The 23878-nt window shown below is 37.5% G+C and overlaps 1 protein-coding gene across 1 annotated transcript in view; it reads right to left on the bottom strand.

The window, feature by feature from the left end:
• Positions 1-1383: 1383 nt before the first annotated feature.
• LOC140245761 (uncharacterized) overlaps positions 1384-23878 on the bottom strand; it is a 28157-nt gene continuing 5662 nt past the window's right edge. The window contains exons 3-5 of the mRNA XM_072325285.1: positions 10442-10598; positions 6858-7178; positions 1384-1505 (exon numbers count right to left, since the gene is read on the bottom strand). Coding sequence (XP_072181386.1) covers positions 1384-1505; positions 6858-7178; positions 10442-10598 — 600 coding nt within the window. The remainder of the gene's footprint in view (positions 1506-6857; positions 7179-10441; positions 10599-23878) is intronic.

Here is a 23878-nt window from a genome sequence, read left to right on the forward strand (position 1 = left end):
CTCTTCTTGTCCTGTCCGGGATACGTGACCTTCCAAAAAGCTCATTATTTGAGATGGCAAACGCAAACAACAGTTAATTACAACTGCAAGGGAAGGCGTCCTTTCATACACATACTGTTAGATTGTTAGTCAGGAAAATGAAAAGACTTGGCTCGTCTTCGTAAATCAGTCAGGTTAGATGGTCATCTCACAGCTTTGTGTGTGCTTCCGATGTGTCACCATGCAGCCCACCAACAGCCAATAGTTCCGAACCTACCTCTGGATTTGCTTTTCCTGCATTCTCATAGTCTTCTAGAGAGCCACAACATCCGGAGTGAGTTGGAACACGCGGAAAACAGAATCGAAAACCATGTATCTGGAAAAGTAATAATTTTGAGGTTTATAGAAGGGAACTCCTCCGCCAACAGCCACCTGCTACGGGGACTAAATTGCATCACTCACCCTGGCTGTTGTAGCTGCTTGCTATACATAGGACAGGGGCGGATCCAGGAATTCCGTAAAGAGGGGGCGTGTTTACAAAATTAAAGGGGGGCGCACGCACCCCTCCCCCCATTTTTTCTTTTTTTTTCTTTTGTTTCAACAAAAAATAAAGGGGGGCGTGCGCCGATTGCGGTCCTCCCTGGATCCGCCCCTGTAGGATCTCGTGTACATTATGTCTCCTGCTTCGTATATGAAGGAGATTTCCACAAAACATTAACGGCCTGTTTAGAATACCGACCCTGACCTTGACCTTGACCTTTGCCCTTGAAGAATTTCATCAACACTTAAATCATACCAACGTTTTAAGGTCAGGTCCCTGCTATGGTGTGATTTTCATGGTCATGGCTCAAAACCAGTGAAAACTGTGGAAAGTAATTGAGAGTACAGCTACAAAAGTATTGATGACGCCGACGACAAAAACGACGCCACAGGCTATCCCGCTTCCGCGACGCAAGTGAGAAAATGAACGCGAAAAACGAAATTACAGCCATATTTCCACGAACCACAGAATCACCATCATACCTGATGGCAGAAGAAGGGCAGAGGAACCAATGCATATTCCACAAAGGAAAGGAGAGCAAAGGAACCAGGCCACCGTACAGCGTGTCGGAACAAATGACAACCTGGACACTGCAATGGATGCATATCGACGCCTGCTCCCATAAACAGAGAAGTCGGGCGCCAGGACTGTCGATGACCTGGAGGATAGCAAACGAGTCTCTTCCTGTGATGACGAAATAACAGGTGATCTGTCGGAATGAAACCATTTATTACTTGTAGACGGTGCTCAGTATAAAAGAAGTGGAAAATGAAGAGGCATTCCATGCATACTGCTATTGGATGACTTATATTTGAATGAAGCACTTGAATAATATTTACAAAAGTATTCTGGAGCTTGATTAGTCACGACTGACCTTGGAAGGAGCTAGCTTTTCCAGAGGAGGTAATCCTTCTATATCCAGATTCTTGAGACTGTCCATCATCGAATACCACTGCTATGCGCCGACCAATATTAACTGGTTTTCCTGTTATTATAGAACAGAACAAAATAAAATAGAATCGGAAAGAATTGAATAGAATAATAAATTTCCATTTGGGGTCTGGAAGTCCTTTCATCAGTCACTGATTTTCAAATGGACCCTTACAAGGACAGCCCCCCCCCCCAAAAAAAAAAAAAAAAAAATCTTACGTAAAAAGGCATGCAAAGAAGAAAAAAAATAGACTGAAATAATTCTGTATTATTTGTAAAGCGATTATCATCCTAGGGACTGGTATATTTTTACTGATACAATCTTATGCCGTAGATGTCAATCCTTTGTCTCGTTACTGTCTCAGTTTTCATGGCAGCAATTTTATCCATACACAAACACAACACCCCCACACACCCCACACACTCACACATGCACACACACACACACACACACACACACACGCATGCTCACAGATACACCTCTCAAGCGCCTCGACACATGTTCGAGATACAGTAAGAGGTTGTTTCCTCGTGCGTGGTAAGAATGGGAATTTAATATCTATTTTAAATCGTTTTGCTTTATATATGGAAGGAAGTGTTTTTGTGGCTGTACTTGTAGTGTAGTAATTGAATTTGTTCTGTTTTGTGTATGCATGTTCTTTGATCACAAGTAAGGGCATTTCAGCATGAACAAACACGCAAAATGCACGCACACATAACAGCATACACATTATATACACACATGTTTAAAGACACATCCCTCACGCTCCTCAGCAGATGTTTGAAATGCACCAAGAGGCATTTTGTAGCAAAGTATCGGAATGCTATGTATATTTTTATGCATTCTATCTGTATGTGTAAAGAATTTTATAATTATATGATTATAGCCATGTTCAGACGTTTTTTTTTTATTGTTCCATATTCCACATTTCAACAAATACATAAAACATAAACATCACAATACAAAAGCCTGGATGAATTGTCACGTACAGCTTATAAGACAATAAAACATGTGAAATATGAGGAATCTACATAGAAGCATTGCTTGTAGGTTGTAGATTCCCAGATGCGGATGTGAGATTATTTCTTACTTGGGTATGTAATTAAAGGAATGACAATTTCTGAATTGGAGAAATATAAACGCCAAAAAGTAAAAAGAAAAAGAAAAAAGAAAACAATGAAAACAATGTCCGCGGCACAGACTTCTTGAGTGTTGCGTGATCACCCGAGCGAGGTACAAGTCAGATGCAGTGTACAATAGCAGAGATACCAAATGTGTACAAAGGAAGTTCAGGAGATAATACAGAAATCACGAGCGAGGCACATGTTACATAATCGATAATGTCAGTAATGTGAAGTATGAAGAGAGAATATCGAGGAGGATTGAAGAATAGCTATAGATATGAATTCAGAAAAACTAGTTTAAGTTTATGTTTAAATGAATAAAGAGACTGAGATTGGATTATTTCTCTATCCAACTCATTCCAAAATTTAGGTCCTGTAGTGGTTATTGTTTTTAAAGCAGATACGGTTCGTACAGGAGAAAGATGAAAATAATCTTTTTGTCTAGTAGGATAAGAATGAACTTCAGTATTTTGACAAACATCGAAGAAAACACATCGAAGAAAACACACCGACGTATTTCTAGTCGGAGTAAAAATTTATTGCACGGCAATTAAAATTCAAATTAATGCACATCTTACCACGACCCTAGTAGCCACATGGCGGTCGTGGGAAGAAACTCCGACCAATTTATGTGCGAGGGTCGGTGCAACTTCCGAAAGTGGTAGCGCCGCATTCGTCGACCATGGGATTGTGTTTTTTACCAGTGGCATTTGTCTTCTCCATTCTTGTTGACTGAAATTTCTGCATTTCTGCATTTAGCTTCTTCGTCGTAATCGACTAGGTTAGATTGCACAACACGCGGACTTGTAGTCGCAAAATGTCAACATTGCGATTTGACCTAGGAAGTTTTACATAGGTCGTAAGGCATGTAAGTTCATAGATACTCCGAGGGCTTGTCCGCACGGGTAATTTACTCCGACCAGCTAGTCGTGGTAGCGAGATACTCCTGAGAAAACTCAGGAGTATCTCATTCGGAGGAAGAGGTCGTGGTAAGTTCCTCCGATCGAAGGAAGTTACCACGACTTTGTTCAGACGGGCACTATTTCGACCTATCCTCCGAAGTTACTCCGACCAAAACTGCCTCCATCTGAACACAGCTTAAATTTGCAGTACAGGTGTACAGGTATCAGAAAGTATTGTTATATCTATGTGTATGCATCACGTCGTTTATGTAAAATTGTGAGCAATTCAGCAATCTCACTGCTGCGAGTCACGATTTCGATAAACATGAATAATAATAATAATTGAAAAATTAAAGATAACGTATACATCAAATCAAACACATTGAAATAAGTTGTACCGCAGTGGTAATAAGATTGTAAAAACAAATTAAGGACACGACCAAGAAAAGCGGGAATCTATGATAGTTTGAAAAAATCTTATGTGAATTCGAATTCCTTATTGTAGCTAAAATCAAAGTAAATAAAAAGAAATAAAAAGTAAAGGGGCTCACAATACAGTGCACTGAAAAATATAATCGTGCATCTATGTTGACATCAGATAAACGAATCTTACGAAAAAAAAAATGATACCAGTAAAGCTGTGTCGAGGCCTACAAGGGAAGAATGTTGCTTTTACTCTTTCTAAGGATTAAATTCATATTGTAAGTTTCCCTTCTTTCCGGAGGTAAAGAATAAAATATTTGGGAGCCGTATAGATATAACAACGACTTAAGAATTCGGTCTGTGGTTTTAGCAGGAGTATCTGAGAATAGCAATTACGTAGCATAATGTGCCTTAAGGATTACACTTCATTTGAAATCGAGTGGAAAAAAACCCTTAATCTGAGCTTTTCATAGGCACATTGAATTTACACTCGGTTTAATGATGGTACTCTGGACATGACGTTTTTAATTTTCTGCGCTATTGTTCCCTCCCGCAATCACATCCTTGGCGCACCTCCTGCACACCATCGTGCCCCAACGTTGAATATTTCTAGTTGACTTCATGGCTGAATTATATCATATATAGAGATATATACATATCAACGTTATTTGGGGGGCAGTTGGGGAGTTATATGAATTGTTAATATTTTGTTACATTTTTATACATTTTCATATTATTATGAAAAATCTAATTATGCTATTGACGTCGAATAGTATTACTTCGCACTACATCTGGAAATCTATCGGAGAAGGTGGGGGGGGATGGGGGCTATAGACCGAGGACCCACGACTTAAAAAGAAATCAAATTTTCCAAAAATGAAATAATGATAACAGGTAGGTCCTAAACGTTGAATGTTTCAACATAATCATCGTCGCTCCATGAAGGTCTGTTAGTTGTTTGTTTTCTTTAAACACGGATAAAAAAAGGCTATGACCCATGGTCCCATGGTCCACAATTCTTCAAAGCACTAACTGGTAACATCCATTCTCATGACAATAATTTGGACTATTTTTAAACTATAGGGGAAATGGTGACATTTGAAAATTTCCCTTGACCTCTACCCCACGGCCAAAATCTTACTTAACTATGGACCTTTGTTTACTTATTCTATGCATTAAATAACCACCAAGGCATGGAAAAGCGTGTAATTTCGGCATTAAATAGAATTTAAGCATTTGAACCCGACCTTTGACCTTTGATATCTTCGACCCCATGACCCCTAAAGTCCAAGAAGAATCACTGTCAGACGGTACATGCATGTGTGCTTGACCTTTGACCCCACAGCCCGTAACTTTCATAGAAAATGTTTATCTGAGTGGTAATGCATGTATACGATAGGTTCCGAGAAAATATCTTCAGGCATCGCAATAATATGGGGGACATACAGTAGTAACATTTTTAGAATTTCCCTTTGACCTTACCATGTGCACCGCAAAATTTGATTGGCACGACTTCGTCCACTCATATGCCTAATCTTACTGAGATACCTCAAGCATTTTTCTTTTCTTGTTTTAGCTACGCTGTTCACAAATTATTTACTACGTTTATTATGGACGGAAGGACGGAATTACGGACGGACGGACATTATGAAAACATTATGTTTCTGGCGACACCTCGTGGCGAAGGTATAAAAATAATACAATAAAAATAAGGACAGTATAACTGTTGGCAGACTCTGGGGAAAGTGCTTGTTAGAAAGTCTCCCTCATCTAAATCGACGATGTCTGATGCCGTGACTGAAGATCTTCAAGGAAGTTTACCAGCTGACCCTGCACCACAAAACCAACAAGAAGTCACCAGTCATGAATTTCTAGTCAAGGACAGAGCCTGAAAGAACATATTCTAAGCTTTAAAATGATGTAAAACTCAATTCAAATACTAGTAGACTGTTCTTACCCCTCTAAAGAATAGAAAGAAAACACACACTCTGGAAAAGTGTGAACTGAGCAAAAGGACTCTAAAATACAGTGTCTAATGTAGCGCTTAATCTTTACCAAGTCGTGCTAGATGTGCGATGAACGTGACAAAAAACAAGATGTAACCACCGAAGCAAAAGCAAAAGGGGATTACCAGATTACGCTGATATTGAGCATGATGTACTAAAATATTATGTCCGTGATTAATCAAAGCTTTCAAGGCAGTAGCATTATCTTTTCAAAGTTAGTAGAGTTAAAAGTCAAGAGTGTGCTAAGAATTTTCGAGAACTGAAAAGGGACCTCCGAGATCTCACTATTCTTTACCCCCCCCCCAAAAAAAAAAAAGTTGCAGAAAAACTGCTCAAAAATATACTTTCCCATTCATTTTATGATCACAAACCTAAGAATACTGTAGACAAAGAGAAGTTCTTACAAAAATTATTAAAAGAACTTAAAATTGACCTGGTTGACCCGTTTCACTTTTCTTTTTTGAGTTCTCATATAAACTCAAGGGGTGCGACTTTTTGTTGGTTTTATGATGTACGGTCACATATTGACCGATTCGGGTTCGTTTAGGGCAGCAGACATTTCATAGCACTGGGCGCAGCCATAGTGGGTGTCTCAGCCGACCCCCCCCCCCCCCCCCCTGCTCTACCCCACCCTGGGCAACATGTTTATCACGCACTTGTAACAAAGGTTCGCGCACTAAGCAAGCATTCGCGCACTCAGTACGAGACGCCCATTGGCTAAAGCAGTTTTTCTTTCTGCGCGCGTGCTAATGTGGGGAGAGGGGTGGGGAGTTGGAAGGGGGGGGGGGGGGAGGGTCGGCTGAGACACCGAGTAATGGCGCTGCCCATGCCAAAAATACACATAGCGCGTCACAGAATCGGTCAATAGTCATGAATAAATAAAGAAAAAAAAAACAAGATAAATCCAAAATCAACGAGATGTTCGTGAGCAAAATCAGGGCTTGGTATTACCATTCTCATCACTCAGGTAAAGGACCGTCTCGACTTTGGCAGGATCAGTCAGGACTGCACAATGAGGGATGGTAAGGCGGACTGGTGCCAGAAATTTCAGTCCTGGTGGAGAACACCGGAAGCCATAACTAACGATCATTTCATCGTCCCGCAGTTTGAGGTCCTCTGGTTTCTCCGTGAGGATTGTTAGCGTGATGATCTCGCTAGTGCCCTCTACCAGAGCTCCGGGAGGGATGGAGAGTGAGATGCCAAACGTTTCGTTCCGAAGCTCACCTCCATGGTGATCGATTCTCTTCTCAACTAATAGAAGATCATCCTTTGCTGAAATCAAATGATTTGCGTTCATTCTCGAAGTTCATTGGTACAAACAAAATGAAGGAATTATAAAATACAAATAGGAACCCATATATGGCATATTAATAACAATTACATTACGTAAAATAAGACGTCTGTTCATTGCGAATCATTCTTGGAGGAAGAGAACGAGAAAGGTAGGAAATAAAGAAACTTCACGTAAATGATGATCTAGGTGCTCACAATAGATGTTTCGGAAGTGAGTCGACCAAAAAGATCATAGTTTGCACAAATTTAAAAGACTAGTGGTCATTAACTAATTACTCCAATTTGATGAGTGGACAGACACAGACGGGATAAGATTAAAAAAACAAAAACAAAAGATGAAAGCGTTGATACATAAACACCTCAGTGGGTGTGATAATGTGTGTGTAATAATATTTCAAAAGGATATTAGCATTTTGATAAGGCGCTGCGGTAGCAGATAATCCCCATCTCAATTGATGTTTGTACATGATATGTATGTATAAAAAGATCAACGCCTTCACCAAGAATATACCTTAATTTAAATCCATAAAATGATCGATTCAAGGAGCGTCATTCGGATGACTTGATAAATAAGAAACAGTTTTTTAAAACTACAATTACCTAAACCTAAAACAGAGTTTTTAAAGCAATTTTTTTTTTTTACAGCAGCATTAAGTTATTCAATTCTTTATCTCAAGTTGAAAGTTGAACAGATAATTGTGTTATTTGTTACTTCTTCTCAGGTTAAGGTAAGGAAACCCCACTAGCGTTCACTTCGTAGTTGTTGAACTCAAATGTGTTCTATTACCAACTTCTTTTCCTCTCTGTACTTTACATTTTCACACTTGTTTCAGTCAAATTGTTTGCTTGCTTGTTTGTCTGCTATTGTTTGTACTTTGGATGTTTCACAAATTATAAAATTTTGGTTAACTACGTTAAATTATCATACTGTCATTGAAAAATATATTTATTTTGTGTTCTAGTTGTAATTATATTGTGTTAATTTCATCAACGCTTTTGCAAATCCTCTTCATGTTTTATTTTATGTATTCTCTTGCCTTTAACGAATTTTACTAACCATTTGTATCACCATGCCGATCTTATATTGTTTTTTTTTTATATTATGTAACCAAATTTTGTCTTAAAAACCGTACCCGTTCATTTATGACTCATGATTTTTACTTGAATATTCTTCAAATTACGAACTTATTTTTATGATTCCTAACAACGAAGTTGGTTTTATCTTGAAAGTATTAATTAATTCAGTTGCATGATTTCATATTGTTTCATGTAGTCCTTTTTATTTATCATTGTTTTATCCTGTTTAAACCATTCCTTTTTTATTCCGTAGATATACTAGGTGTTTCAAAAAACATTTCCCACTTTTGATCATTAATAGCTCAAAAACTATTCATTCGATAAAACTGTCATTGATATAAATAATAGCTGAATAGTGTACAATTTGGTCGGAGGTAATTTGAATGTGAAAACGTAAATCAGTTTCATTAAATCTAAGATTGATTTTGAAGTGAGGTTTCAGATTTTGGTCAATTTTTAACCCTCTGTACAAAAATTGAACCTTGCACAGAAACCAATGATGTGTATGTGAGTGTGTGCTGACAATGGCCCTGAACAATGGACATGCCTGAACCACCTGTTGACTTGGCGTCAGTCTCGTGCTCCCAGGCACATGAATGCTTAATCAATAATTCATGTGGATTGCCCTGGGCACTGCTAGTCTGGATTCATGCACGGTAAAGAGTAAACTGCATGCAAATGGAAAAAGGAAGCACACGTTTCCATGTGCTTGCAAACACCACATTCCATTCCAGCTGGCAACCATTTTCAATTTTTGCTTCACATATCACTAAATTTTGGGATATAAATAAGCAACAAATGATCTAAAGTTCCTCATTTTAATACATCTGTCTACTAATTAAATAGTCTGACAAATTTTTCACTTTTTGATTAAAAAAAATATATTTTTGGTTAAGAGTTCAGCAGCATTTATCATTGGGGCGATATGTTTCACAGTAGATTTATTTCAGGCTCCATTTACACAAGTGTATAATCTAATTGATTTTCTTTGCTTCCTGTCACCATGTTTACGATAGAACAGAAGGTATTCATTGTAATTTCGTTTTTCAGAAGTTTGGAGAGCACTGTCGAGACCCAACGACAGTATCGGCAGGCGTTTGACTTTACACAGATACTGCCGGAGGCTGAAAAAGACTAGTTGTGATAGTGGAATTTCTCATGAATAAATAATGGAGCATTCAAACCCTAATCATTGTTTAGGACCATTGTCATGGTGTTAACCACACACTCCCATACACACTCATTGACCCATGTGCAAAGTGAAATTTTGTACAGAGGGTTGAAAATAGAGCAAAATCTGGAACCTAACTGTGAAATTAATCATGGATTTCATGAAATTGATGTATGTTTTCATATTCAAACCACCTTCAACCAAATTGTACACTATTCAGCTATTACCCATATCAATGACAGTGTTATCTGATATATAGTTTATAAATTATTAAGAATCAAAAGTGGAACATGTTTTTTGAAACACCTAGTACTTGATATGTAATTTGCAAAGCATTTTATATTTAATTTCATGATTTGAATGTTATTCATATTTTACATCGTTCATTTAATTTGTTAATTACATATTTTTAATTGATTTTTAATTTATTTTACCCTTAATAAATATGATTTAATTCAATAAGATGATTCAGTGCATGTATATATTTTTAAAATTTCTTCTCAGTTATTGTTTTATTCATCGTTTTTGTATTTCGTTTTTGTATTTCGTTTTTGTATTTCTTAAATCTGTTAGATTGTTATAACCATATTCGATTAACAATTGGCAAACTATCGTATGATTCATTTCTTCATTTAATGTTTCAGACTTTATTCTTACATTTACTTTGTTTTATCTATTTGTTAATTTCTTTTTTCCAATTTTACCACTGTACAAAATCGTATACATCTTTTTTTTTCAGTTTGCTGTTATGTATAGAGTTATTATATTTGTTCATTATTTTGTATACGTTGTATTTTTACATGTATGTGGACCCCTTTGGAAATCAGTCTTGAGCTGAAAGGGCTATCCACTCTATGAATGTAAATGAATAAATAAGAATAAATAAATAAATAAATAAATAAATAAATAAATAAATAATTTACTCTAAAAATCAGAGAATGCTTTCCCTACCGGTTACCGGGACACCTCAATCAATTCCTTGGGTTGCTCTTACCGCTCTCCTGCTCAGGTCCATGGGATTTTTGTCTGTCATCCTCTGGGATCTCATTATGAAGTGACAGCTTTTTAATCATGTCACCTACGTTTGTTTCCTCTTCACTCTGAAGAGAATAACTATGAGGAGCACCAGAGGGTGGCCTTCTCCTGGCATACTTGAGGCAAAACGATACCAAAAGAAGAACATGTGAAAGACAAGGCATTGTTCGGCATTCAATCATTTAAAAGAATGCAATCTTGAACGACATGGCTGTCAATAAAATGTCTGAATAAGCTTGTGTATTTCTTAAATGAATATCCGTTCTCCGTTTCTTTTTAACAAACACTGACTACTCGGGGATTACGGCCAAACCAGCTTGCTTTTAACTAGGTCCCGTCATACTTCTCTTTGTTCAACCCCACTCGATTTCGACCAGTCATCATTTCAATTGATGTGATATTACCATGTATATTGTTCGTTTTTGCACATTGTTTACAAGGTAAAGTAACCTGTATTATTATTTTTGATGTGACATGCATGTACGAGAAGTATGAAAACAAATTAATTGAATTGAATTGAATTGAATATGATGGACTGTGTACATATAATTCATTCCACAACACGTCATCAATCAGTCCCCTTAGTTCTGCATTCATCAGAGCTTTCTCCAGGCCCTGGATCCGCTTCGGGGGGTCAGTCTTCACAGTCCAGCGAAAGAACATGTCCGTATAAGCCTTGTCATAGTCCCCTTGATGCTTTGCTAGTATCTTGCTAGTGACAGCAAGCCCAAATCCGAGATGAATACCGAGGCGACCGTACAACTCGGGTCCTAAATGCGCTATCAGCTTGTCCAGCCTTTCAGGGGTTAATTTCTTAACCTTGCTTTCACTGCATGTAAATATTTGTAAAGAGGTGAGAGTCCAAATTAGCGTATAAGACATCACAGCCCAACTCAAAATAGAACATGTAAGCCAGTGAAACCAAACCAACAGAAACAATGAATATACGTTCATATTTTCATTGCCTTGTGTGTATATAATCCATCAATGCATAGGCACTCGCATCAGACATGTGTACGGACTAAGGGGTCATTACAAGGAAATCTGATATAGAAATCGTACAGCTGACGTACCACCCATGTTTTGAATGCAAGAAGTGGAACAATAGAAAAGATAAGTCGAGTTGCATTACTAATGTAGTATGATTTGAAAAAAAAAAAGATAATCAACCTCCTTCAGAGACAGGAAGGATGATATCACTCTCAATGTATGGCAATAACAAGGGGATTGTGTATAGTCCTAAAAAATAAATTTCCCGTTAGCTTTTAAAAACTTAGAATAAAAAACAAAGAAAACCCCATAGTCCCTTAGGTCCCCCTCTCTCTCACCCTTTTTCACTCACTCTGATATTTTCTAAACTTATAATTGATAGGCCTACCGCATTTGTAGGGGTCGGACATACAAATCAGTTGTCAAATTCCACACACTCACACACGCACACACACACACACACACACACACACACACAAACAAACAAATAATAATCACGCGTTCATCAAAACGTGCGTGCTCAACACTTCCCTTTGTGTTAGTCTGTAGCAAAGCAGTTCTTACTTACATGGAAAAAATGTGCCATTTCCATTGAATTTATTCATTTTTCGTGATATGAATAAGATTTTATTTTGTCGCTTTCGTAAAACTTCTGATGCTAAAAAAGGTCCTCTGTACAGTGTATATTAGAAAATGACTATTGCTCTCGGACTTACCGCATGAAAGTTTACGGATTTTTTTTTTTTATTAAACGGGCTCATGTTCAACTGTATATTAACTCTGGATTGAAATTCGACGCTATATCTGTCTTGCTTTAATCTTAACAAGAATATGGTATATATCGAATATAAGGACTATTAATAAGCATAAGCATTTTGATGAATAAAAGATATTGTTAGATAATCAAAATAAACAACAAATCTCTGTAATAGGTTTAACAGAAACATGGTTATCATCTGGTATCAATTTACCGTATGCACTGAATAGTTATGATTTGATTATAAATAATGGAGTGAATTGGACCGATGGTGGGGTTACGATTTATTTATCTAATGAACTTGAGTTTAATGTTTGTAATGATGTAAATATAATGAATGATATTGTAGAGTTTTTGTTTGTTGAAATTTTCATCCCTCAAAGTAAAAATATTATAGTTGGTGTTGTTTATAGACCCCTAACTCCAGTTCTAAAGATTTTTTTAAAATAGTATCACTAATTTATCAAAAAAACCCTCTTTTTTGTTAATAAATGTATTTGTATAATGGGTGACTTTAATATTGATTTAAGAGTTTTGACTATACGTCAAAAGAATTTTTTGATTTATTTTTGCATCCCTTTTTTCCATTAATTTCCAAACCTACACGTGCTACAAATCATTCCACCACCCTCCTTGATGATATTTTTACTCATTCTTTACAAGTTTTGAATTCTTCTATAATTTTATCCGATATGACCGATCACTTTCCAATTATAACATGTTGTGATCTCAAGCATTCGGTTAAAATGTCTTATTTTCCTTCATTTATACGTAGAGCCACACTAGAAAATTTAGCTAGACTTTGTGCTAGCTTAGATAGGGTTGATTGATCTCGTGCTTGTGATAATGATGATGTTAATGTATCATTTGATAATTCTATGGAGATATGATAAACATTTAGATGATTATTAAAAGATAAGTCAGTGTATTATAAAACATCCCCTAAACTTCCATGGATTTCGAAATCTCTCCTCCGTTCAATTGATAGGAAAAATAGTTTATATCATAAATAAAAAACAACTGAGGAGTCAAAGAATGAATATACATCGTATAAGAATATTTTGACTAAGGTCATACGATCGGAAAAGGGGAAATATAATATGATTCAGGTAGAACAATTTAAACATGATATAAAAAATACATGGAAGATATCAAAGCAGGCCATGAATATATCAAAAAATTGAAAATTACGAAAATTAGATTTAATAATAAATTTTTTGAAGATTCTGGTAATAAACAAATATTTTTTATTCTTATTTTTCAATGATTGGAGAAAATCTGGCAAAAGAGAAACCACAGTCTAATACGCATTTTGCAGATTGTTAGGTCATTCCATTCCCAGTTCTATTCTCTTTGCTCCAACTACGAATTTTTTTCTATAATTTTACCTTATCTTAATTGCGGACTCCTAGCTTGGGGTAGTGCCCATCAAAATTTAGTAGATAAACTACTATTATTACAAAAAAAAGGCTATTCGTATTATTTGTGGCGTCCCGCCACGTTCCCATACAGAGCCACTATTTACAAAATATAAGATTTTGAAAATTAAAGATTTGTATTTATTTCCACTTGGTCAGTTTATGTTCAATTACAATATAAATGCACTTCCCAGTATTTTCAATTCAATGTTCCCACGGAACCAGTCTTTTCATACTTATTCCACTAGACAATCTAATGAGTTTCATTTTCCTCTCCTGAGAACTTTATTGGCTCAGAATACATTTATATACACCGGTCCTAGATTTTGGGACTCACTAAGCTGTGAAATAAGAAATTCCACATCTCTGTATTCTTTTAAGCGCAAGTCGAAATTTTTTTTCTATTAAATCCTCTCTGATATACTTTTTTTTAAATTAGCTATAGGTTTCGTCAACCTCAGGGTTCATCATCCATCCTCCAATCATTCAATCACTGAATTCATTATTACGTAATGAAGTAGCTATCACAATCCTTTTACAGCTGCATGCAGCGCCAACTCTGAAACACATTCTCTACCATCCCCTGTTCCATTTGTTCAGCGTGTAGGCATTATCTCATTCTCTCTTTTTCTTTTTTCTTTTTTTCCTTCCATTCTGTTCATCTATTCTGGCAAGTTGTGTCATGTTGTTGTGTTTCTTCTGTTTTATCCCGTCCTGTCTTATATCATATTTGTGACAAGTGTTTGTCAATGAGTAATTCAAAAGTTTTATGAGTGGTTCACAATATACAAGCTTTGCTTTTTAGTGGACCTCCCTATTCATTTTTTTTTCCAACTGAAGCATGACTTTGATCATCATTTTTGCCAGTATGCGCTCTTATATGTTTATCGATTTCATTTATCTATAGCAAAGGCAATGTTTTTATGTAATACCTGATTTATCTTGTGTTATGTTTTGTTGGGAAAAAGAAGAATGAAAATAAATGAATTGAATTGAATTGAATTGAATTGAATATGAAATAATAGACATTGTTAATGCAATGAATAATAAACGAAGTGCCGGTTATGGTGATATAAGTAATTTTATTATAAATGGAATTGTATTTTGTATTGCTCATCCACTTTATCACAGCTATCACAATCCCTTTACAGCTGCATGCAGCGCCAACTCTGAAACACATTCTCTACCATCCCCTGTTCCATTTGTTCAGCGTGTAGGCATTATCTCATTCTCTCTTTTTCTGTTTTTCCTTCTATTCTGTTCATCTATTCTGGCAAGTTGTGTCATGTTGTTGTGTTTCTTCTGTTTTATCCCGTCCTGTCTTATATCATATTTGTGACAAGTGTTTGTCATTGAGTAATTCATAAGTTTTATGAGTGGTTCACAATATACAAGCTTTGCTTTTTAGTGGACCTCCCTATTCATTTTTTTTCCAACTGAAGCATGACTTTGATCATCTTTTTTTGCCAGTATGCGCTCTTATATGTTTATCGATTTCATTTATCTATAGCAAAGGCAATTTTTTTTATGTAATACCTGATTCATCTTGTGTTATGTTTTGTTGGGAAAAAGAAGAATGAAAATAAATGAATTGAATTGAATTGAATAGAATTGAATAGAATATGAAATAATAGACACTGTTAATGCAATGAATGATAAACGAAGTGCCGGTTATGGTGATATAAGTAATTTTGTTATAAATGGAATTGTATTTTGTATTGCTCATCCACTTTCTCATATTTCTAAGAAATCCATATTATATGGTGTTTTTCCTGAATGTATAATAATTGCTAAGTTTTTTCCTTTATTTAAAAAAGGAGATAGTTTTGATATAAGTTAGTATATACCTATTTCTTTACTTTCATCCCTACCTTAAGTTTTGAAAAATTGATATTTACAAGAACGATTAAATTTCTTAATTTTTATGTTTTTTACGAATTCCCAATTTGGGTTCGTCAGAAACACAGCACCATCCATGCTATTTTGAAGTTTATTGGTAACGCTGCACACTATAGATAACCATTCTCATCTTGTTGGTATCTTGCTGGACTTCTCCAAGGCCTTCGATACATTTAATCACGAAATTTTACTTCATAAATTGTATACGATGGAAGGCCTTTTAGTGGTTCAGGAGTTACCTGCAAAACCAAAAACAATATGTATCTTTGAACGAGCACAGCTCTAGTCTTGATGTCATTAAATGTGGCCTCCCTCAGGGTAGTATATTAGGACCTTTATTTTTCATCATTTGCATTGATGATTTTTTGCAGATCATCCGACATACTTTCTTTTATACTTTTCGCCGATGATTCAAATATTTTCTTCTCCCACCAAAATCCAATCACCCTTGTCGGTACTGTCAATTCTGAATTAAAAACAAAAAGTGACTTAATGGATAAGAGCCAATAAATTATCACTAAATCTTCAGAAAACCAAGTGTAATGTTATTTACTAAGTCTACAGAGGAGTTAAGTACAGATATCATTCTTGATGACGTTCATTTCGAATGTGTATCTCACAAAGTTTCTCGGTATCACAGTGGACGACAAACTGTCGTGGAAGCCTCATATTATCAATATTAGTAAAATAATTTCGCGTAATATTGGCATTATTAATAAACGTAAATCTCATATCCCGTTGTCTTCTTTGTTGACGATGTATATTTCATTAATATTACCTTATCTTAATTATGACATTTTAGCATGGGGTAGTGTCCATCAACTTTATTAAATAAACTATTGTAACTACAAAAAAAGCACTTCGTATTACTGTATTTGTGGCGTTTCACCACGTTCCCATGCAGATCTATTATTCGTGAAATATAAGATTTTAAAAATTAAAGATTTGTTTTTCTTTTAGCTGGGTCAGTTAATGTTTAATTATAATGTAAAGTGGTGGAGTAACAAGCCCACTTTACTGTAGAGATTGTAATGGCAGAAGGCTGGAATATAGTAGCTTTCATGCCAAGACATGTCATATAAGTTTATGGAGCAACTTGCCCATTTTACTGTGCATATAGTTTTTGTAGAACAAGAAAGCTGAAATCTATTCATTACCAAGATACAATAGCTGCTTGGTACACAATGTATTATATAGTGCCACCACGCAACCTAAAGGTTGAATGAGTTTATGAAACAAAAGAGGCACCGCCATCCTGCTTGAATAGTGGATTTAGTGGCAATGACTGGACAGTGGCAATGACTGGACAGTGACTTAGAGATAGAAAACCACATAAAAGTGGCTGGTATTGTTCTACATTACTTTGAAGTTTGCCACCTTATGATGCCGTTCAAAGAACCAGAGTACAGCATGCATGTAGAATGCTTTGTATTAAGTTTCTTTTTCAATCTCTCTCCATCTCTCCCCGTATCATTCATAGTCAGTTTTTGTATAAAGTTTTTGTATAAAGTTTCTTTGAGAAGGGTTAGTCAGGAAAGCTATGGTATGTTACAAGAGATGAGTATTATGGGATAGTAGGAGCAGGAGAATGTACATAGTATACATTGGAGTTGATACTTCTGGGTTCAGTCTCTCTCCCCAAGCCATGTGAAGTGGAAGAACGTTTCCAGTTTCTCCGAGACCAAGCTGTTATACTTAAATGTTTTAGTGGAGAAACTCAACCTTTTGCATCTATACACGAAGTTCCATCCTGACATAACCAAATCATGTCCACTGTACGTCAGTTCAAAGACGATAACAAGTTGTTAATGATATTTTATGGATGATTTGCTGTACATTCGAAACTATCTGTTATATGTTGGTCGATCTAAGGAGGAGTCAAATGATTACTTAGTGCTTTGTGGACCATACATACAGCTTTCAGAATTTGCACCAAGCCCGAAGTAACCTTCATTTGGACAAGGACCCCCCCCCCCCAACTGTGAGTAAACTCAACGCAGAGATGTCTTCTGGTCCTTACTTCATGAACTGAGCGCCCCAACGAGATTCGCCATCAGTTAACATGTTAATTCGACCGCGAGGACTGCATCTATGAGCATTTTGCGCGAATATTGAATGGTAGAGACCCAATCCCCTCCATTGAATATCAGAGTGGACTTATATATGAGTACATTCTTATCTCTGTCATTTGTATAATAACTCTTTTTATTTTTCATGGTTAAAGGAGATCATTTGACTCCTCTTTAGATCGACCAACGTGGTATTATAACAGATCATTTCAAATGTACAGCAAAGCGTCCATAAAATATCATTCAAAACTTCTTATCGCCTTTGAACTGACGTACAGTGGACATGACTTGGTTATGTCCGGACGGAACTTCCTGTATAGATGCAAAAGGTTGAGTTTCTCCACTAAAACATTGAAGTATAACAGCTTGGTCTCGGACAAACTGGAAATGTTCTTCCACTTCACAGGGCTTGGGGAGAGAGACTGAACTCTTTATCTTTGAATTCGTTTAAGCGTAAGTTGAAACTTTTTTGTTTGAATTCATACTAAGATGTATATTATTTATTACCCAGCTAGTCTCTACAACCTAAGAGTTCATCGTTAATCATTGAATTCATCATTGTGTATTTTCTACATTATCTTATTTGTACAAACTTTGCTCAGCTGCTCGAGCTCTGAAGCACCTCAATTCTCTCTTTCGATCCCGATGTTCAGTGTGTTGGCTTTTCCTTTCATTTCCTTTTTTTCTCTCTTTCCTTTCTTTCCATTATTCTTTTGTGCTTTATTACTTTCAATGGTATACCATTCTGTAAAGTCATGTCGTGTGTTTCTCCTGTCTTGTTCTGTCCTGTCTTTGTAAACAAATATGTTCACAGAATCCTTTGAGTGGTTCACAATTTACAAGCATGCTTTTCAGTGGACCTTTCAATTCTTTTTTTTTTCAGACATATTTTTGTATTTTGCCGGTTCCCATATATAATTTTGTATTTGTTAACCATTATCTACCATGTAAAGTCGAGTACATACCTAACATCTGATTCATTTCGTGTTATGTTTGCCGAAAAGAAAGAAAGAATGAAATAAATGTAATGAAATAAAATGGCGCTCCAAACGTATTTGAAATATCTTTAACAATCGTAGGAGCCACAAAATAGGGTCAGTATGTGCTAGATAATGGGAGCAAGCACATAATCCGTTTATTATCATTATTCTTATTTTATTTTTATCTCTTTTTCTTTTTTTTTTTGGGGGGGGGGGTAAAGTTTGCTAATGACAATTTCGGAATACAGTAAGTAAACTTACGAGGAAACATCTGCAAGTGGAAGTGTTGAGGTTGAAGATGTGTCGATGTTAGATGCAGCAGCAGCAGCAGCAGTAGAGGACGGTGCTGGATTGACCTCTTCAATGTTTATACAGACCAATGCATCCGAGACAGAGACAATACGTCACCAACGGTTACAATTCGTTTTTCCGAAGGTCAACGAACCATATTTCATTTTCCGAATCAAAAGAATTTGGAGTAACGAACCTTGTTTCATACTCTCACATTAAACACCCATCGAAAAATGAACCTTTGTGTTAACATTTACATAACATATTCTAACGAACCCTATTCATTTTCGTTTTGACGAAGGCTTAGATTTGGGAAATTTTTGTGTTTCAGAATAATGGACATTCGGATTAACGAGCATCACCCTCACATATCTGGTAAAGAAAACAAAGACCCAACAAAATATGCTACAAATCACACTGCAATAGTGGTAAAGCAGCATCAAGACTACATACCCTTACAGCAATGAAATCACAGCTCCTTTCCGAGCTTCACATTATAAGGGCCATTAAGCGAACTGTTTGGTGCGTCGTCTTGTGTAGGGGGTGATACTGATTTGACCAAAAACCCACATTTCTCAGTGTTACTGATGGCTTCAAGGTACCGCATATCAAAATATTGTCGTGCCACTTTTTACCAGATTGTATGGCCTGATCACTTACTATGTTTTCATCAACTGAATTAACGCCGTATGAACTTAAAACATGAAAAACAGAGCGAAGAGGTGTTCCTCTCTTCAGGTAGTGGTGTTGTGTACTTACGCTTATATACGCGCATGTTATTGTTGTTTTACATATAAATTTATTTGTTAAACGCATTTCCCTTCGCGTTTGACAAATAAAACAAATATTACTCGGTCGGCATCATAGTTATTTGAAAGTAGCGATATGAAAGCTGAAAAAATGTATTGTTATCATAATACATAAATTTTACACAAGATATACACACACAAAGATAATTATATTCTCACGTCAATTTTACCTTTTAGATAATCGAAACGGACTGAAAATCAAGGGAATATTATCCTTAGTAGTGTGAGGTTTTCATCATACGTTAAGGGGAACTACCGAGTTCAAAGTGTTAGCATAATTTATAACTTAAGATTGATATAGAATAAAACAGAAAGATTCATCAAATGACTCATCACTCCATGAACACCATTGTTGACTATTCGAGATAAACTTCTTCTACTTACCCCCGAAAAACGCACAAAATTTTATCTTGTGTTCGTCATCGAGTGTTAGAACGATCTGGCTGTCTTGCGGTTGGTCTTTGAAATCGAGTGAGAAATATAAAATCTTCTTTATCTCCATCTGCGCTAAATCATGTCGCTTTACCACCTGTTAAAATGTGAAACGCAAAGGCTGAGTTTGTTCGGTTCACAGATGATACGAAGACTATTATTATATCAAGTCTTCCCTCCTCTCATCAGATACATCCTCCTACATCTTGAAACAGCGAATGAATAATTCATTGTTATTTGATTACAGATACGCGAAAATAATCTACAAAATATTAGCATGTTGCCTACTATATTGTGTCTCTTACACTGTTCTAAACTCATGAGAACGATGCAATGCTAAAAACTTTCAAGAGTGTCAATTATCATACGATTTTCAGTCATATTTTGGGCAGTTACCTAGAATATCTAGCTGGAAAATATTACTGAAATTATTGCAGCACAGAAAACAAAACAAGTGTGGCACTAGATGATTTCATAATTGATGCGTAACATGATTTCAGTTCATACATACAACGGCGTAAATCCGTACTGTGGAGTGGGGGGGATGATTGGTGATAGTCACCATCACCACGATTACGAGCCCATAACTGGACCGGCGCAGCCCCTAGGGGGGGGGGGGGGGGGGGGGGGGGGGGGGGGGAGAAGCTTGCCCCCCCCCCACCCCCCACATACACATACTTTACAGGGATCAAATGTCCCACTCTTTTCCATGCAAAGTGGGAGGGAAGTGGTAGCAAAAATATGAAGACTTTTTCTTCTTGTTTTTTGTTTGTTTGTTTGTTTGTTTTTTGCTTGTCAGCCGACTTTCGGCAGAAAATAGACCTTAAAAGTATGAAGACTTTTTTGTTGTTGTTTCTCTTGTCTTTTGATGTTCTTTCTTGTTGACTGACAGGCGATTTTGACACCCCCCCCCCCTTTCAAAACGTAGCGCAGCCCTGAATAATGCCCAAATAAATTCAATAAAATGCTAATAAGGATATCCATTTCTTTGTATGTAATAACGTAGAAGATATTTTCCTGTAGCTATTTATTGTATTCTTCAATTTTCCTGATTTCAGTCAGTAAAGCAATCATCCCAGGGGCATCGCTCCGTTTTAATGACGGGGGGTAGGGGAGGGACTTTGAGTTTGAATATCTGTGCGAGGGAGCGGAGCGGCCTAGCGGGGGGAGGGTGTGGGAGGGGGGTATCCCCTCCCACACGAGGAAAATTTGGCATTTTCAGACCTGAAATTTAGCGATCTGGTGCACACTTTTGGTGAAATTTGGGGTTTTTTTCTATCAAAAAAACAAGTAAGAAAAAGAAATATTCATAGATAATTGAATGACTACATCGTGGTATTTCAGCTCTTGCTCCGCCTGTGCGACATCACTGTGAAGGCCTACTAAATAGTGGAGCCTATCACCGGCGTAGCCAGGATTTGATCTTAGGGGAGCGGTTAGATGCGAAGGAGTGATGCGAGCGAGGGGGGGGGGGGGGTCAAGTGGGAGGGGGGTTTCCCCCTGCCACAGTGAGAACTTTTTGCATATTGATGTTGTAAATGGTGTAATTTGATGCATTTTTTTTGCGTGTTTTATCGACTTGAAACAGTCCAATATGTTTAAGTTAGCAGTACATTTTATGTAGATTACTATTGAACAATTTTGCCTATAAAATGGTATTATTTAGAGAAACTTCTTGTATTAATTCTCACACTGAAGATCATGAACGCGATCATGAATTTTGACATTGTGCAGTCCAAAAACGGCCGTTTGTAGCTATATTTTTTTCGCTTGGGAAATAAGGGGGGGGGGGGGGGCGCACCGGGCGCAACTGCTGGCAATTACCCGGCAGCAACATCAGGGAGAATGACATGACGATTAAATGCAATCGAGCTTAAAAAATTGACATTGTACAGTCCCAAAACGGCTGTTTGTAGCCAAATTTTTTGCTTTGGAAATTAAGGGGGGTGGGGGGTGCGCACCGGGAGCAACTGCTGGCAATTACTGGCAGCAACATCAGGAGAATGACATAACGATTAAATGCGAGCGAGCGAAGCGAGCGAGCTTGAAAATTTTGACATTAGACAGTCCAAAAACTGCCGTTTGTAGCTATATTTTTTTCGCTTTGAAAATTAAGGGGGGGGGGGGGAGGCACCGGGCGCAACTGCTGGCAATTACCCGGCAGCAACATCAGGAGAATGGCATGACGATTAAATGCGAGCGAGTGAAGCGAGCGAGCTTGAAAATTTTGTCATTGTACAGTCCAAAAAACGGATGTTTGTAGCCAATTTTTTTGCTTTGGAAATTAAGGGGGTGGGGGCGCACCGGGCGCAACTGCTGGCAATTACTGGCAGCAACATCAGGAGAATGACATAATGATTAAATGCGAGCGAGCGAAGCGAGCGAGCTTGAAAATTTTGACATTTTACAGTCCAAAAACTGCCGTTTGTAGCTATATTTTTCCGCTTTGAAATTAGGGGGGCGGGGCACCGGGCGCAAACTGCTGGCAATTACCCGGCAGCAACATCAGGAGAATGGCATGACGATTAAATGCGAGCGAGTGAAGCGAGCGAGCTTGAAAATTTTGACATTGTACAGTCCACAAACGGCCGTTTGTAGCTGTATTTTTTCGCTTAGGAAATTAAGGGGGTGGGGGCGCACCGGGCGCAACTGCTGGCAATTACTGGCAGCAACATCAGGAGAATGACATAACGATTAAATGCGAGCGAGCGGAGCGAGCGAGCTTGAAAATTTTGACATTTTACAGTCCAAAAAGTGCCGTTTGTAGGTATATTTTTCCGCTTTGTAAATAAAGGGGGGGGGGGGGCGCACCGGGCGCAGCTGCTGGCAATTACCCGGCAGCAACATCAGGAGAATGACATGATGATTAAATGCGAGCGAGCTTGAAAATTTTGACATTGTACAGTCCAAAACGGCTGTTTGTAGCCAATTTTTTTTTGCTTTGGAAATTAAGGAGGTGTGGGGCGCACCGGGCGCAACTGCTGGCAATCACTGGCAGCAACATCAGGAGAATGACATAATGATTAAATGCGAGCGAGCGAAGCGAGCGAGCTTGAAAATTTTGACATTTTACAGTCCAAAAAGTGCCGTTTGTAGGTATATTTTTTCCGCTTTGTAAAATAAAGGGGGGGGGCGCACCGGGCGCAGCTGCTGGCAATTACCCGGCAGCAACATCAGGAGAATGACATGACGATTAAATGCGAGCGAGCTTGAAAATTTTGACATTGTACAGTCCAAAAACGGCTGTTTGTAGCCATTTTTTTTTTTTTTTTTTTTTTTTTGCTTTGGAAATTAAGGGGGTGTGGGGCGCACCGGGCGCAACTGCTGGCAATCACTGGCAGCAACATCAGGAGAATGACATAATGATTAAATGCGAGCGAGGCGAAGCGAGCGAGCTTGAAAATTTTGACATTTTACAGTCCAAAAACTGCCGTTTGTAGCTATATTTTTTTCGCTTTGAAAATCATGGGGGCGGGGCACCGGGCGCTAACTGCTGGCAATTACCCGGCAGCAACATCAGGAGAATGGCATGACGATTAGATGCGAGCGAGCGAAGCAAGCGAGCTTGAAAATTTTGACATTGTACAGTCCACAAACGGCCGTTTGTAGCTATATTTTTTTTGCTTAGGAAATTAAGGGGGTAGGGCGCACCGGGCGCAACTGCTGGCAATTACTGGCAGCAACATCAGGGAGAATGACATAACAATTAAATGCGAACGAGCGGAGCGAGCGAGCTTGAAAATTTTGGCAT

This window comes from Diadema setosum, unplaced genomic scaffold, assembly GCF_964275005.1.
Source record: "Diadema setosum unplaced genomic scaffold, eeDiaSeto1 scaffold_31, whole genome shotgun sequence".
Taxonomy (NCBI): Eukaryota; Metazoa; Echinodermata; class Echinoidea; order Diadematoida; family Diadematidae; genus Diadema; species Diadema setosum.